We start from the raw sequence: 15,170 nt of genomic DNA, 5'->3' as shown, positions 1-15,170 counted from the left end.
TGGGGGGAGTTGGTTCCAGAGGGCCGGGGCCGCCACAGAGAAGGCTCTTCCCCTGGGTCCCACCAAGCGGCATTGTTTAGTTGATGGGACCTGGAGAAGACCCACTCTGTGGGACCTAACTGGTCACTGGGATTCGTGCAGCAGAAGGCGGTCCCTGAGATAATCTGGTCCGCTGCCATGAAGGGCTTTATATTATTTTATCCCTTGGTGTTAGGGCTTATTCGGAGAGAATAACAATGAAACAGCTTGCAAGCCCTTTGTAAGAGCTGGGGACATCATTAGTATCTGGTTAGGTCTGGAAAGAAACATATTTGGAGCAATTAGAACAATGAAAAAAGGCCTGCAGAGATTTAGGACTGGAAAAACATTCTTTGCAGAGAGTAACAATGAAAGAGCTTGCAAGCTAAGAGCTGGGAACATCGTTAGCACCCGGTTAGGGCTGGAAATTCTTCGCAGAGAATAACAATGAAAGAGCCTGCAAGGTAAGAGCTGAGAAGATCATTAGGACCTAGTTAGACTGAAAAAATAAGCTTCAAAAAAGCTACATTTAGATTATAAAACACCCAAATTTTTGGCCTCTTAGGGAAGAAAAAGGTATGTTTAATACTCTGAAAAATATGGTACCTTATACACCTTGATGTATATATACCTAATACAGTGCTTTTTAAAAAAGAAATGAGTATTTTTTTTGTCCAAATACAGGTTTTATGTTAAAATACGACTCTCCTGCTTTCATTTCATTTTTACTATTTTATCATCTGCTTTCTCTAATGGTAATGCTTCTGTCTTACTATCTTGTTCATGTCCAGGCAATAGTAAGTGTTCTATTTCTGTTTTGAAATTAACGTATTCAAATAAAACTCATGTCGTAAATCTCATAAATCAGAAAAACAAGTTCAAGGTATTTTGCAGAATAATTTCCCTGCCTGTTTATTGATCTTCTTCCAGGAGACATATTTTTATGATTAACATTCAATGTTAATATTCAGCTGGACTAATAATGCAGAATTTCTGAAAATAATCATAAAGGGCTGAAGTAATTGATAAACCTTGCACTTTGAATCATTGCTTAACTGTTTTGTTACTGGATATTCCTATTTCTCCCTGTTTCGCTCTAGGCATTATTTATATAATTGCTGATAGAACTTGAGATTTTGAGCCTTTTTATTATTTCTTTTTGTAGGTACAAGCAGCACAGTCAGAGGCTAAAATAGTAACACAGTACCATGATCTTGTAACCAAAGCAAGAGAAGAATTTCAGAGAGAGCTGGATAGTGTTACTCCTGACATTCAAACTGGCTGGAAGGGGCTAAGTAAGTAAGATCATCAAATATATAAATCGCTGACGTCATGACCAACATCTCCATTTGAATGCTTGATTTTGTGGATTGATTTAGCTTTATTAACACTTTCCCACTGTTAATTTCTGAAATTGATGCTTACTTAATTTTGTGGACTCTTAATCGGCTACTTTCTTTTGGTAATTTTCCTTTCCATCAGCAATAAAATAGTCTGTCATGGCTAAATACAATGTACCTATTGACCACTGGCACTGCTCATTCTCTTCCGCTGGCTTCCTACTACATGATAGTAATACCAACTTCCCCCGTGAACGTTTCCCGCAAGAGAATGCATGAAAGCAAAAAACCTCGCTGGAATACAGGCACACCTGCGTCCCTGTGCACGATTTTGCTACCTGCACGGGCGCAGAAGCATAATTCCGCTCGAATTCACGGTACCTCCAGAGTCGTGGAGGCGAGCGCAATTAGGCGTTCCGGCTAGCAGCCCACCACTGAGTAAGTGAACCAAGTAAAATATTAGACAAACATAAATACATAGTCCATGGAAAGAAAAAGACATGATTGAGCAGCCAAATGCCAAGGAGATCATGCTGCTGTATCTAAAAATTAGGACTGAAGGGAGAAGCAGAAATTTTTTTAAGGGAAAGTGCAAAAGTTAATCTGAGTTAGTAGGAAGAATGAATTGATAAACCGTGATTGCCCCTAGCATTCTGGTATGGCAGAGAATTCCTTCATGTATACACACATTTGATAAATACATACTAGAATCAGCCTTTAATTTTTAACTATCTTCTATATTAATTTCCAAGCTTTGCACTTGTATCTATATTCTTTGCTTCTGAATACTTGTAACAACTCATTGATCTTTACTATGAATCTGGTTTAACTTCTTCCTACCTTCATTTTTTCTTGCAGAAATAACTGATGTAGGTGAGTTCTTAACACAATTGTGCCTTGCGTTTCTCTTGTTTTAACATGAGAATAAAATGGCATACATAGATACACATTTGATTGATGTACATTTAAAAATATCTTTCTTAAAACTTACATAGTCATTATTTTTAAAAAGTGCTAATATTCAATATTATAAATCACAGTTGTGAGCATAAACCAATTATATGTATTTGTGCTCCAACATGAATAGTCATATTTTTGAGCCGCTTACATATTATTTATTTTATAAAGTTTAGATGTGTATGTACATATAAATTATTTGTATGGATTTGTAAGAAAGCAATCATTTTGTTTTTGTTCCTGTTCCATTTTTTCTTCACATTTAAATATTGTTTTGTATATTGTTTATGTTAAGAATGTTACGAATGTACACGCACATTAAAATAAGTAATTTAAAACGAAATATTAGTCTAAAATGTAAACTGCACTTTTGAAAAACAAATATCAAATGATTTTTAACTTCATAACTTTTAAAAATATAATTCTTGATAAAAAGCTGCATTGAAATTTAAAAATAACTATTAGGTTCCTTTATTGAGTTGAACACAGACAAAACTTCCTTGAATTGAGCTAAAGATATCACAAAATATATTGAATATAGATAGTTGCTTTTAAAAACTCTCTATAAAGATTTTTCTTGGTGGTTAATAAACTTATTCAATGATATATAATTAAATATGTTTAAAATATTAATGTTTTTATTTTAGTGCATTTTTTCTGTAATGGTGTTGCATATGTTAGGTTATCCCTATTGTAGAGATCTCTATGTAAAGTAATTTTAGTGAGTGTTTTTTCTTTTATTTCATGTATAATCTCTCAGATTTCTGAATGTTTAAGAAATAGCATAAATCAGTTTCTACCTCTAACAGCGGTACTCAGATGAGAAAAGCTTCATTTAATGAATACTTTACTTTTTTACTGTTGTAAAATCACTGGGCTCTTGTTCTTTGTATCCAAAGTCTTTTTGAATGAATAGATTTCACTGATGCTTTAGTCTCTAAATCACGTGTATAATGAGAACATACAGCAATTATTTTGTTTTGTTTTGTATTTCTGTACTACTTGCTACAAAAAATATCCTCAGTTTACAACATTGGTTCTGATAAATGAAAAATATATAGATAATTTAGAATCAGACTTTTCTTGCTTTTTCTTAATAATGTTGGATTTCAGGTCTCAGTTACATGTTGGCCACGTTGGCTAGAAAGGATTGAGAACTAAAGTTTAAATTGTTTGGAGGCATTAGGTTGAGAAAAGTTGAAATAATTTCAGTTTGTTTATGCAGTTAAGTAATATTTGAAGATTTAATCATTTTTTATCTTTTTAAATATCTGTCTTCTCCAGCTGACCAGCTGACAACCGATGACTTGAACTCTCTCATTGCTCATGCTCACCGCCGGATAGACCAGCTGAATAAGGAGCTGATAGAAATGAAAGTCCGAGAGGAAGAACATATTAAGTCAGCTCTGGAAAAACAAAAACTGGAAGAGAAAAAAGCTTTTGAGTCAGCAGTAGCAAAGGCATTGGAACGTCATAAGAATGAAATCCAAAATGAACAAGAGAAGAAGGTAACTAATTAATGTTTAATTTTCTAACATATTTTAAGAGCCAGTGTGACACAGTGGTTAGAGTGCAACACTGCAGGCTACTTCAGCTAACTACTAGCTGTAGTTCAGCAGTTCAGATCTCACCACCGGCTCAAGGTTGACTCAGCCTTCCATCCTTCCGAGGTGGGTAAAATCAGGATCCAGATTGTTGGGGGCAATATCCTGATTCTATAAACTGCTTAGAGAGGGCTATAAAAGCACTATGAAATGGTATATGTCTAAATGCTATTGCTATTTTAAGTAGTCCATGCAGTGTTGGCCAGCAATTTGGGCCAGGATTCTTATTTATTGTTTATTTGCTTATTAAGACTACATTAAAGTAGACTTCTAGATAATGTGATTTAGTTATGATAGCTTTGGGTACAAATTTTCAAGTAGATTACAATGTTTGCACTATTTGGGATGTTCCTTTACCAAATAATATGTATTACCAAATCAGTGCTTTGGTGGCATACTTTGGAGTAATGTCTAACAAACCTGAGATAGAATAAGCATGTGTTATAAATCACTCAGAAAAAAGTGCACCCAATTCCCATGACACAGTTTTTTGAAAGAAAAGAGTTGGCTGATTTCTCAAGTATAAAAAAGTAAGTTTCACAACTTATCTATTACATTCAAAAGCAAGTGGACAGCACCCATAGAGGTTTCCTTTGCATAATGTTTGGCCTTTTAGACATGGGAGATCTTGTAGGAATTAACTTCTAAAATCAAGACTGACAGAATCAGAAAAGTTAATTTCCTCTTTAAAAATTTTATACTCTTAATACAGTGACTAAATGTGTGAAGAGTTTCATTATTTCTGGTTAAAACCTTGCTTTATATTTCAAGTAATCATTTTGTTTTTATAAACCTTATAAAGATCATTTTTCAAGCAGCAGCCACCATTAAATCATCTCACACATTTTTGTGGAGAGAGAATAATAACAATGACAAAAAATTTCCATCTGTTAATTACAGAAGGCCACATTGCTTGAATCTGCACATATAGCACATCAACACATTATGTCCTAGGTTCTTGGGAAGAACTCATTGCATATAAAGGCCAAAGACATAGTAGTTTACAGATTTACAGGTATTTTTTAAAGATGCAAAATAATGGTGATTCTGACAGGTTGAAGAAGCTCAAGCAGTTATGGAAAATGAAATGCGAACTCAGTTACGCCGACAAGCTGCTGCACATGCTGATCACCTAAAAGATGTTATCAAAATTCAAGAACTAGAACTCAAGCAACAATTTGACCAGGTAGGAGTTTGCTTTATTATAATGAAACTACACTCACCGCCTGGATTCAATTTGACCAGGTAGGAGTTTGCTTTATTATAGTGAAACTACATTCATTAACTACAGTGTTTCTCCCATTCTCAGAAATTTTTCTTATTATGCAAGAAGAAAATACCAGGGCTGCAGAAAACATTTGAAGGAATACTTTGTAAACTTTCTGCCCTAATTGCAATCGTAGAATCATGCCCAGCTGCCCTGTTTAGGGTGACCCACTCCCTTCTTGATACAGGGGGAGTGGAGGAGCCCTTACAGGGCAAACCTGAGGAGTTTAATCAGTTTCTTGCGGATCATAGTTGCTTAGAGTCGGACAGACCTGGACTCCGACTGGGCAGCATCGACAGAGATGACTAGGGCAAGTCTTTGTCTGGTGGTGTGGGATGAGTTTGAACTGGCAACGCCTGATTAAGTGGACAAAGCCTTGGGAGCTGTGAGCTCCTCCACCTGTTTACTGGACCCGTGTCCTTCCTGGCTGGTCTCGGCCAGCAGGGAGATTACACGAGGCTGAATCCAGGCGATGACTAACGCTTCCTTGAGGGAGGGTTCCTTTCCACCTCCATTAAAGGAGGCGGTTGTGTGCCCTCTCCTCAAGAAGCCTTCCCTGGATCCAGCTATTTTTGAATAACTATCATCCCGTCTCCAGCCTTCCCTTTCTAGAGAAGGTTGTTGAGAAGGTGGCGGCGCTCCGTTCCTGTGATCCTTGGAAGAAGTTAATTATCTGGACCCTAATTAGTCTGGTTTTAGGCTTGGCTACAGCACTGCTTTGGTCATACTGATGGATGACCTCTGGTGGGCCCGGGATAGAGGATATTCCTCTATCCTGGTGCTTCTTGACCTCTCAGCAGTTTTCAGTACCATCGATCATGGTATCTTTCTGCGCCAACTGGAAGGGCTGGGAGTGGGAGGCACTGTTTTATGGTGGTTCTCTCCTTTTACTTCTCCTGTTGGCAGTCAGTGTTGGTGGGGGGACAGAGATCAACTCCTAGGCCCCTCTTTTGTGGGATGCCTCAGGGGTTGGTTCTCTGCCCCCTACTGTTTAACACCTACGTGAAAACGCTGGGTGAGGTCATCCAACGGCATGGGTGAGTTTCCACTAGTATGCTGATGACACTGAGTCACCCCGTGTCAATTCAGTGATGCAGTGCAACTGATGTGCCAGTGCCTGTAGGCTGTGAGGGGCTGGATGGTTGTCAGCAGCCTCAAGCTCAATCTCGACAAGATGGATTAGCTGTGGGTTTTGCCTCCCTTGGACTATTTCATTTGTCCACCCATTACTCTGGGAGGAGAGGTTTTGACCCCTTCAGAGAGGATCCGCAATCTGGGAGTCCTAGATCCGCAATTGACATTAGAACAACATCTCTCAGCTATGGCTACAGGGACTTTTGCACAGGTTCGCCTGCTGCACCAGTTGCAGCCCTATCTGGATATGGAGTCTCTTCTTACTCATGCCTTCATCGCGTTGAGGCGCTCTACATGAGGCTACCCTTAAAGAATGCTCTGAGACTTCAAATAGTCTCAAATGCAGCCGCGAGAGCTGTTATGGATATACCCAGATATACCCATATAACTCCATCACTGTGTGAGCTGCCCTGGCTTCCGATTAGTCTCTAGGTTATCACTTATAAAGCCCTAAATGGCTGAAGATCAGATTATTTACAGGACTGTCTTCTGTCTCACATGTCCCACTGACCGATTAGATCCCACAGAGTTGGCCTTCTCCGGGTCCCATCAGCCAAGCAACACCGGCTGGTAGGACTGTGGGGAAGGGCCTTCTCCGGGCCAGCTCCGTTCCTCTGGAACCAATTTCCCCCCACCCTCCTGGCCTTCCAAAAGGTTTTAAAAACATGGCTCTGCTGGGGCTGTTGAGCAATAATAATCTGCTTTGGCCAGTAACAATGAAAGACAGATAGATGAATGTTTTTTAATATTGGGGTCTTAAATTTTTTATTCTGTTTTATTCTTGTACACCGCCCTGAGTCTGCCAGGAGATGGGAGTCTTATAAATCAAAACAAATAAATACATAAACAAGGTTCCAATTGCCCCCATTATAAATCAGATTGCCCCCTTATGGGGTGTGGGCCGCACATTGGATGCATGCGTCTATTCAGATGCATATTCATCTGTGGATTTCTTGGAATTTTCTTTATCAAGTTCATGATGAAATTCTAAATATCAAAAGTACTGGTATATTCTTGGATAGTAAATGAGGGGGGAAATGAGAAATGGAATATAATTATGGATAAACTTGTAAAACATCTTTTTGGTAGAATATGATCTTTCATAATTCTTTTGAGACATTCCAAGAAATATTTACCATAATAAATTTAACTTTTTTTCCTTTGGAGAATAGTTATTTGAGATGAATATTGCTATAAAACATTACTTATAATTAGGAAATTGGGGAAATCATCTGTGTGCAATCTTGGTATAGTAACCTTGTTTTTGCAGCCAAGGTCTATGTGGACAAATTTCAAATGTAAATTTCAGTCTGTTATCATCTTAATTTGCTTTTCTGCTCTACATGGCAAGTCCCTAGTGATTTGTATTTATAGAAATTTAAGTTGAGTCTCCATGCCATTAAGTTAGAAATAGAAACGTATTCTGCTGAATGTCAGAAGATTCTCCCTTAATATTGTCTACTCACTGCATGAAGATTGAAGTACAAGGATGTTTTGCAAACATGGACATAATGCAATGAGAACATCAATAAAGGAAATACTTGGAGCTTGACAGGGCGAGCCACTAGAGTATAAAATGAAAGTAAACTTCACACTAGCATTGATGCTGTTACCAGTTTGGGCAGTGAAATGTCTGCAAGAAAATAACCAAGTTCAAAGAGCATCAACTTCACCCCTCATAATGTGAACACGTTTTCACCTCATGTTTTTCTTTCAGGATTTATCTGAAAAACTCACTGAACAAGAACTTCAACATAAATGTCTTCATCAGGAACAGATTGATAACTTCACTTTGGATATCAATACAGCCTATGCCAGGCTGAGGGGAATCGAACAGGCAGTTGAAAGTGAGTGTAGCATGTAAAGTTGTAACAGGAATGTGCTATCTTTAGTAAAATCTGGATGCTTTATTTATCTGCTTGTTTTGCAGATAGTAATTCCATTCTAGCAATCTAATTCTGTGCTAGAAAGTTTATCCTGAGTAAATAGGTAAAATAATCTAGTATTTATAAAAAGGTTTGATTTCTGTATTTTTCTTTTTCATTTCTAATGGGAAACTTTCAAACTCCATGGAAAAATTATGTTGTATGCTAAATCAGTACAGGTAATCTGTGACTTACAATTACAATTCAGTAATTTCTGTTGCTAAACAAGGTGGTCATTATATTTTTAATAATGACTTTATATTCTTTTGCACTGACATTAAGTGAATCACACTTAACTTTGTCAGAAGTTGGCTAAAAGTTATAAACGGCAATCACATGACTGCGGGACACTCCCACTAACATACTTGTTCCTATCAGGCCAGATTTACTTAACATCTCACCTAATGTTAAGACATTTGGTTATAAACAGAGCATTTAGAAGTTCTAGTTCTGCTTTAAACATGAAAGTCAGATAGGTGATCTTCTACTAGTCACTCTCCCAGCCCAATTCACTTCACAGAACTGCTATGGGGAAAATTGGAAGAGGCATTATGTTTACCACCTTGTGTCAGTCCGAAAGCCATCATATTTATTTATTCATTCATTCATTTATTTATTCGATTTTTATGCCGCCCTTCTCCTTAGACTCAGGGTGGCTTACAATGTTAGCAATAGCACTTTTTTTAACAGAGCAAGGCTATTGCCCCCACAATCCAGGTCCTCATATGGAGTTAGAGGCTTTGGCCTGCCACAGTAACACAGCATAAGGGAATTGGGAGGTGTAAGAGAGATAACCAAAACAAATTCCTTTCTCAGAGCCCAAGGTAATCTTTTGTTCTATGTCATCAATGCAAAGGGGGAAGTCGGTGAATCCCTGCACCAGACTGGTCCATGTGATTGCATTTGTGGGTGTGGGGATGTGAGATAAACCTTAACCTGGATGGCGTACTGGAGAGAAATTAGTATCGGAATGGACGAAACGTAACCAACATTGCTCTGCTAATAAATTGAACCTTTTGTGTGAGATAAGTGGAGTGGATTCTTATTTATTTCTCAGATGCTATTTGGGGCGTTGACACCTTGATTGTTTATTAAAAAATGAACAAAGAATATAAATAAAATAAAAATGAACAAATACATGCGAATTGTTAAGCCACCCAGATTTTTATTTTAACTTCAAAATACATTTTACAAGTCAGTGAGGCCTACTGCTGAAGATGTTTTTTTCTGTGTCTTAGCCTTAGGCTGCTTCTAGCTGCTCCATTTCTATTCAAATAAAATAGACCACCTCCTTTCTCATTCCCACCACCTGCTTTCCTGCTGGTCCTCTTTGCTGAACAGCTGGTCTGATTAGGGAGGAATGTTAAATGGGCAGAGTAACATCAGCCCAGTCACTAGGCAATTTTCAAGTAGCCTGGCATCTCAAAAACACTATTTTACAATAGTGAAAGAAAATAAATTATTTATGTCATTCTTCGTATCAGTCGCTTATCTTTATTGTAAAGTGCTATGAGCTGCATTATAAATTTGGTTATCTCTATTGATTTAGAATGTGTTCAAACTATAAATGAACATGTTTATGATTTCTAGATTTTCCCTCCATTAAATGTGTGGGATTTTATATTACAGGCCAAGTGGTTGCTGCAGAAGAAGCCAGGAAAGCCCATCAGTTGTGGCTTTCAGTTGAAGCTTTAAAGCAAAGCATGGAAACTGCTGCTGGGGATAGTCCCACCGAACCTTTGGAGGAGGCAGTACAGTCCATCCAACTCAGCTGTCCTGATGATGAATTCACCAAGGCCTTAACAGCTGCCCTTCCTCAAGAATCACTCAATCGTGGGGTATACACGGAAGAGGCACTAAGGGCCCGCTTTCATACAGTCCAAAAGCTGGCTAAAAGAGTGGCACTGATAGATGAAACAAGAAACAGCTTGTATCAATATTTTCTGTCTTATCTGCAGTCCCTTCTCTTGTTTTATCCTCAGCAGCTGAAGCCACCAGCTGAGCTTGGCCCTGAAGACCTGGACACATATAAGTTGTTCTCTTATGCATCCTACTGCGTGGAACACGGAGACTTAGAATTGGCAGCTAAATTCATCAATCAGCTGAAAGGAGAACCCAGAAGGGTGGCACAGGACTGGCTGAATGAAGCTCGGATGACCTTGGAGACAAAACAAGTGGTGGATATCCTGACTACTTATGCTAGTGCTGTGGGCTTGGGAACAACTCAGGTGGACTAATATAAGCCAGCTATGCAGGACTTCTATATCTTTAACATTAGTCAACCAACATACAAGATTTGCAACAGTACTGGGAATTGGTGGGAGACCTAAATTGGTTCCAAACCATGCAAACAACTCAAATGTCATTGGGAATAAAATTCTATCTCCTAGTACTCTTATAAATCTTAGCACCTGTTGCATTTGCATATTTTTCCTTCAGCCATTATCATGTCTGGAATGTGTGTTTGTTTTTGTTTTAATCTACATAACACAGTTTCCAGGTATTACTGATTGAGCTTGTGAACCCACCAAAATAATGTTTATAACCCCTTACTGATTTGCCATTTGGCTCAATTAAATAAATGATATTTAAACGAGTTATTTTTCAGTACTGCTTGGATAAAGTAGATTTTTTAAAAAACCAGTCAGATTGTGTTAGAAGCAGATGAAAAATGCATAAAATTATGTAGAAGCAATCTGTCAGTTTCCCTTTATCTATTTCCAAAGTGGAAATCTAAATATTTGGTATTGACAAATTTCAGTTTTCATGTGTGCTTTTAACAATGGTAGATTTACACATTTTTCTTTATGAAGTTTGATACAAAAAATTCTCCCAAGCAAATTCTGCAAATCCCTGAAAGCTATTTACCCAAGTATTTAAGGCAACACCACTATTTTTCTTGATCAGTATGAATTGATGAGAAAGTTTTTCCATTTATTCCTATGTTGAAAAAAAATCCTTCCATTGAGAACAAATGCTGTCATTAAATGAGTCGGTCTACTCTATGAGGTAGACTACATTGTCTTGAAATAATAAGTTGAGACCTCATCTATGAGAATCTCAGGGCTCTGAAGAAGTGTTGCCATTTTTGTTTACGTTTGTGATGTGGCTTCCAGTATCTGATAGTAAGAAAAAGGGCTGTGCAGAATTTAGAATATGTAAAGAGATGCTTGAAAGAATAGGGAGTCTGATTTCTACTTTATACTGCCAGACTCTTATCTTCCATCTATCTTTAGCTTCTGAAATATTTACAAAGGGGCAGGAAAATTCTTGCAGTGCCTCTGTTTTGCAGTGTTCAGCCATATTTTTATCCACACTTCTGGCAATCTACTTTAGTCTTCTTGTGAAAGAGAAATTCTCCTCAGATTAACAATTTACATTAATATAACTACTCAATCCTTCTCAAAATAACCAATATTTCTCGACTAAATTAGTGGTGGTTAAGACATCAGGCTAGAAACTGGGAGACCTGAATTCTAGTGCTGCCTTAGGCCCAAAGCCAGTTGGGTGACGTTGAGCTAGTCCCATACTCTTAGCCTTAGGAAGAAGGCAATGGCCAAACTATTTTTAAAAGGAAAAGAAACTGCAGAGATTTGTCTACTTACCAAAGACTCATTCAAGATTTATTCAAAGCTGCACACACAAAAAGCAACTTTTAAATCTTCAGTAGCCAATACAGTTGCACAAGGTTTATAATGCTACCAGACTACATGATGAATCTAGATGGTTTACAGTAATAAAACATTCTAAAGTAAAATTATAAAGCAGAAAACAGACAAAAATATTGAAAGAAAACTAATTCAATTTTGGGGCATGTTCAACACCCTGGAAGAGCCATTTTTAAAATGATAGTAAACCAAGTCATGTATTTCTGAAGAAATATTCCAGGGGAAAAGTGGACTGACAGACATGTCCCCTACCTGAGTTTGATCACATGACAATTTTGACCAATGGGATATGGTGTTGACTCTGGATGGGAAAATTATTGAAAATAAACAATCCCTCAAAAGCCAGGAAAGGATTTATATATGGTAAAAGGCATCCTCCATCACATCCAGAAACTAAATGGTAACTAGTGCAACTCATTAGGTGTTAATGTGGCAAGCTGTGATACACCTATTAATGCTCATGTTCCTGTACACTTACTAAATGAAGCTTCTCAAATGACTTTTCCTTGAAGAAAACATTTCGCTTCTTGTCCAAGAAGTTTCATCAGTTTTGATGGGGGGATAGAAGGATGGGCATTGACAGTTAAGACTGGATTGGAGGAAAATGATAGGTTCTGACGGATTGAGGGAAGGGGAGAAAAAAACACTTTTGAGACAACTATGACCTGAATGACTGAGAATCTCCACAGACAAGCTTCCAAGTAGCTTAAGGGCAGTTCCTGCAGAGTACATCACAATAATCATGTGCCAGTCCTTCCAAGTAGTCTAGGAATAAAAACCATGTATATCAGTATTACCTTTATTGTAACACTAATATAATCTTCCTAATCTAAAAAACATTCCATATTCTCCAGCCTTTATTTATCCCTTCTGCTTCTTTCAACCCTATTCCTCATTTGGATTCAGATTTTTAGGGACCCTTGTCTATGATGTGGCTCTTCGTCCTGTCTTTCAAGATTATTCTCAGCCCATTAAAAATCTTTACATTAGGTGGCCAGCATAAGTGATTGGAGGGTCTCCTAATTGTAGTAGAAGTTGTAACTGGTACAGAAGAATCTCTGCAAAGACCTCCCAAGCTATAGTTGCCACATGCTCTTCAACCAGAAGCTGTTAGCCAAGAAAATTCACTTGTACACTTGTCCTGAATGGAAAATGGTCATTCCATGCCTAACTATAGAAATTATCTAAGATTGGGTAAAACCAAAATATTCACAGCAACTTGGTCTTGGTAAAATTGAGCATGAATCTTTTATTCCCTGTCCAACCCGTTCCAGCTCTAGACACTGGGATAAAAATGGAAGGATTGATTGATTTACCTAAGCTTGATAATAGCAATAGCATTTAAGATACCATCTCATTGTGCTTTACAGGACTCTGAGCAGTTTACAAAACACATTTTCCCCAATAGTCTTGAGTCCTCATTTTACTATCAGCAGGTTGGAAGGCTGAGTCAACCTTGAGCCTTGTCAGGATCAAACTCCAGGCTGCAGGCAGACTTAGCCTGCAATATTGCATTCTAACCATTGTGCCATCAGGGCTCCTTGCTACCCTGGTATTTCCCAACCTCCCTAAAGATGCTAGTTTTGAAGAGCAAGAAATGAACTTAAAAGGCAGGGTAGCTTAGAGCAGGTGAACTACCAAGAAAACCAAATACAGTATTGGTTTCTTGGAACTAAAGATGGAGCACTTGCCACTTACATTTTTATAAATAGGACTCTCTCTGTGTGTGTGTGTGTGTGTGTGTGTAAAACATTTATTTATTTATTTGATTTTTATGCCGCCCTTCTCCTTAGACTCAGGGCGGCTTATATGTTAGCAATAGCACTTTTTAACAGAACCAGCATATTGCCCCCAGAAATTGGGTCCTCATTTTACCCACCTCAGAAGGATGGAAGGCTGAATCAACCTTGAGCTGGTGATGAGATTTGAACCGCTGACCTATAGATCTACAGTCAGTTTCAGTGGCCTGCAGTACAGGACTCTACCTGCTGCGCCACCATGGCTCATGTTTTTGCTGAATTTGAAAATTAAGGGAGACTAGAATAGATTTGACAGAAAAAAACGTGTATAAATATAGCTACTGATTCCATAACTACAAAAACACATTAGATAACAAATGAAAGATCCAATCCAGGTCGTTAGGAAGATGTTGAAAATATTTCAGAAAACCAAGAGACTATGAACAGTTAGGCATATAAGCCGAATAAATGGGTACCTAAATGATGTTATCTTCTGTACTCCCAATAAAAGAGGCACCCAATGAGGAAATGTACCACTCATTCACACTGATGATGTTACCTAGTTGGGCAATTAAAAAACTGGCAAATAAACAAGCTCAGAGAGAACCAAGGACTGCATATTTACAACACCTGGATGACTTGCAAATGTGACCTTTATTAAAATGCCACTATTTTTTTCATTTTTCTGTGAGTTCACAAAGTATATTTATCAGTCATCTTCCTCTTATACTGCTGGTACAACAGCACTGTGATTTCTTTGTAATTTTTTCTGACTTGGGCATAAATATTTTCCTAGTTTGGTTTTGAAAGGGGCTATAATTGGACCAATGACCCAATATCCTTAACAGGTAAGATTTTACTTTTTTCACTACTCCAGACAACCTATTGGGAATTCTACATAGTACAGTACACAAGTTTCCCTTATGGCCTCTGTGGGATCTACATTTGGTTTTGAAGGCATCTCCCTTTTTGGGAGGTGGCCACTGCTTTCAGGAAAAAAAGCACCCACCCACCCCCACAAAAAAAAAAAGGCTATCACGATGAACATTTTCATAATTCTCTGTATTGATCGTATTTTCATACCAAAATTAACTTCTTTTTTTACTGGACTTTGAAGCCACATCTCCTTTTATTCTGTCCAAAACCCAAGGGAGCATTTGTAAAGGAATATTTTTATTTGGACAAGGCTAGAATGATCAAATCTACTTGGGATATGAGGAATTCCAAGTAAGATATTTTGTTTGTACATTTTTAGCAAGCTGTGGGGCCACAAATCAGCAATACCTATAAATCCCAGAAGAATCAAGATCACAGCTGGAATTCTATTGACTTTTCTTAGTGAATTCAGGGGTGGGTATTCCCTCCTCAAAAAGAGATACATTCTTGACTCTGCCTATTAGAGCAAGGGAGAAATGTAGACCATCCTAGGATTCCTTGATACAGAAAGAGTATTCACAAATTTATTTTCAAAAATCAGCCTGTTTTTCAAAACAAGCCAAAATAAACATAAAGCCACCA

At 37.8% G+C, this 15,170-nt stretch overlaps 1 protein-coding gene across 3 annotated transcripts in view; it reads left to right on the top strand.

Moving 5' to 3' along the window:
- IMMT (inner membrane mitochondrial protein) overlaps nucleotides 1-10,841 on the top strand; it is a 348,633-nt gene extending 337,792 nt beyond the window's left edge. For all 3 annotated transcript variants that reach the window (XM_070726478.1, XM_070726476.1, XM_070726477.1), the window contains 5 exons: nucleotides 1,184-1,313; nucleotides 3,600-3,823; nucleotides 4,974-5,105; nucleotides 8,038-8,167; nucleotides 9,875-10,841. In XM_070726478.1, coding sequence (XP_070582579.1) covers nucleotides 1,184-1,313; nucleotides 3,600-3,823; nucleotides 4,974-5,105; nucleotides 8,038-8,167; nucleotides 9,875-10,482 — 1,224 coding nt within the window. In that variant the 3' untranslated portion in view covers nucleotides 10,483-10,841. The remainder of the gene's footprint in view (nucleotides 1-1,183; nucleotides 1,314-3,599; nucleotides 3,824-4,973; nucleotides 5,106-8,037; nucleotides 8,168-9,874) is intronic.
- Nucleotides 10,842-15,170: the final 4,329 nt, after the last annotated feature.

The sequence above is a fragment of the Erythrolamprus reginae genome, chromosome Z (genome assembly GCF_031021105.1).
Source record: "Erythrolamprus reginae isolate rEryReg1 chromosome Z, rEryReg1.hap1, whole genome shotgun sequence".
NCBI lineage: Eukaryota > Metazoa > Chordata > Lepidosauria > Squamata > Dipsadidae > Erythrolamprus > Erythrolamprus reginae.
The sequence above is the reverse complement of the archived record's forward strand: the minus strand, read 5'-3'. Positions and strand labels throughout refer to the sequence as shown.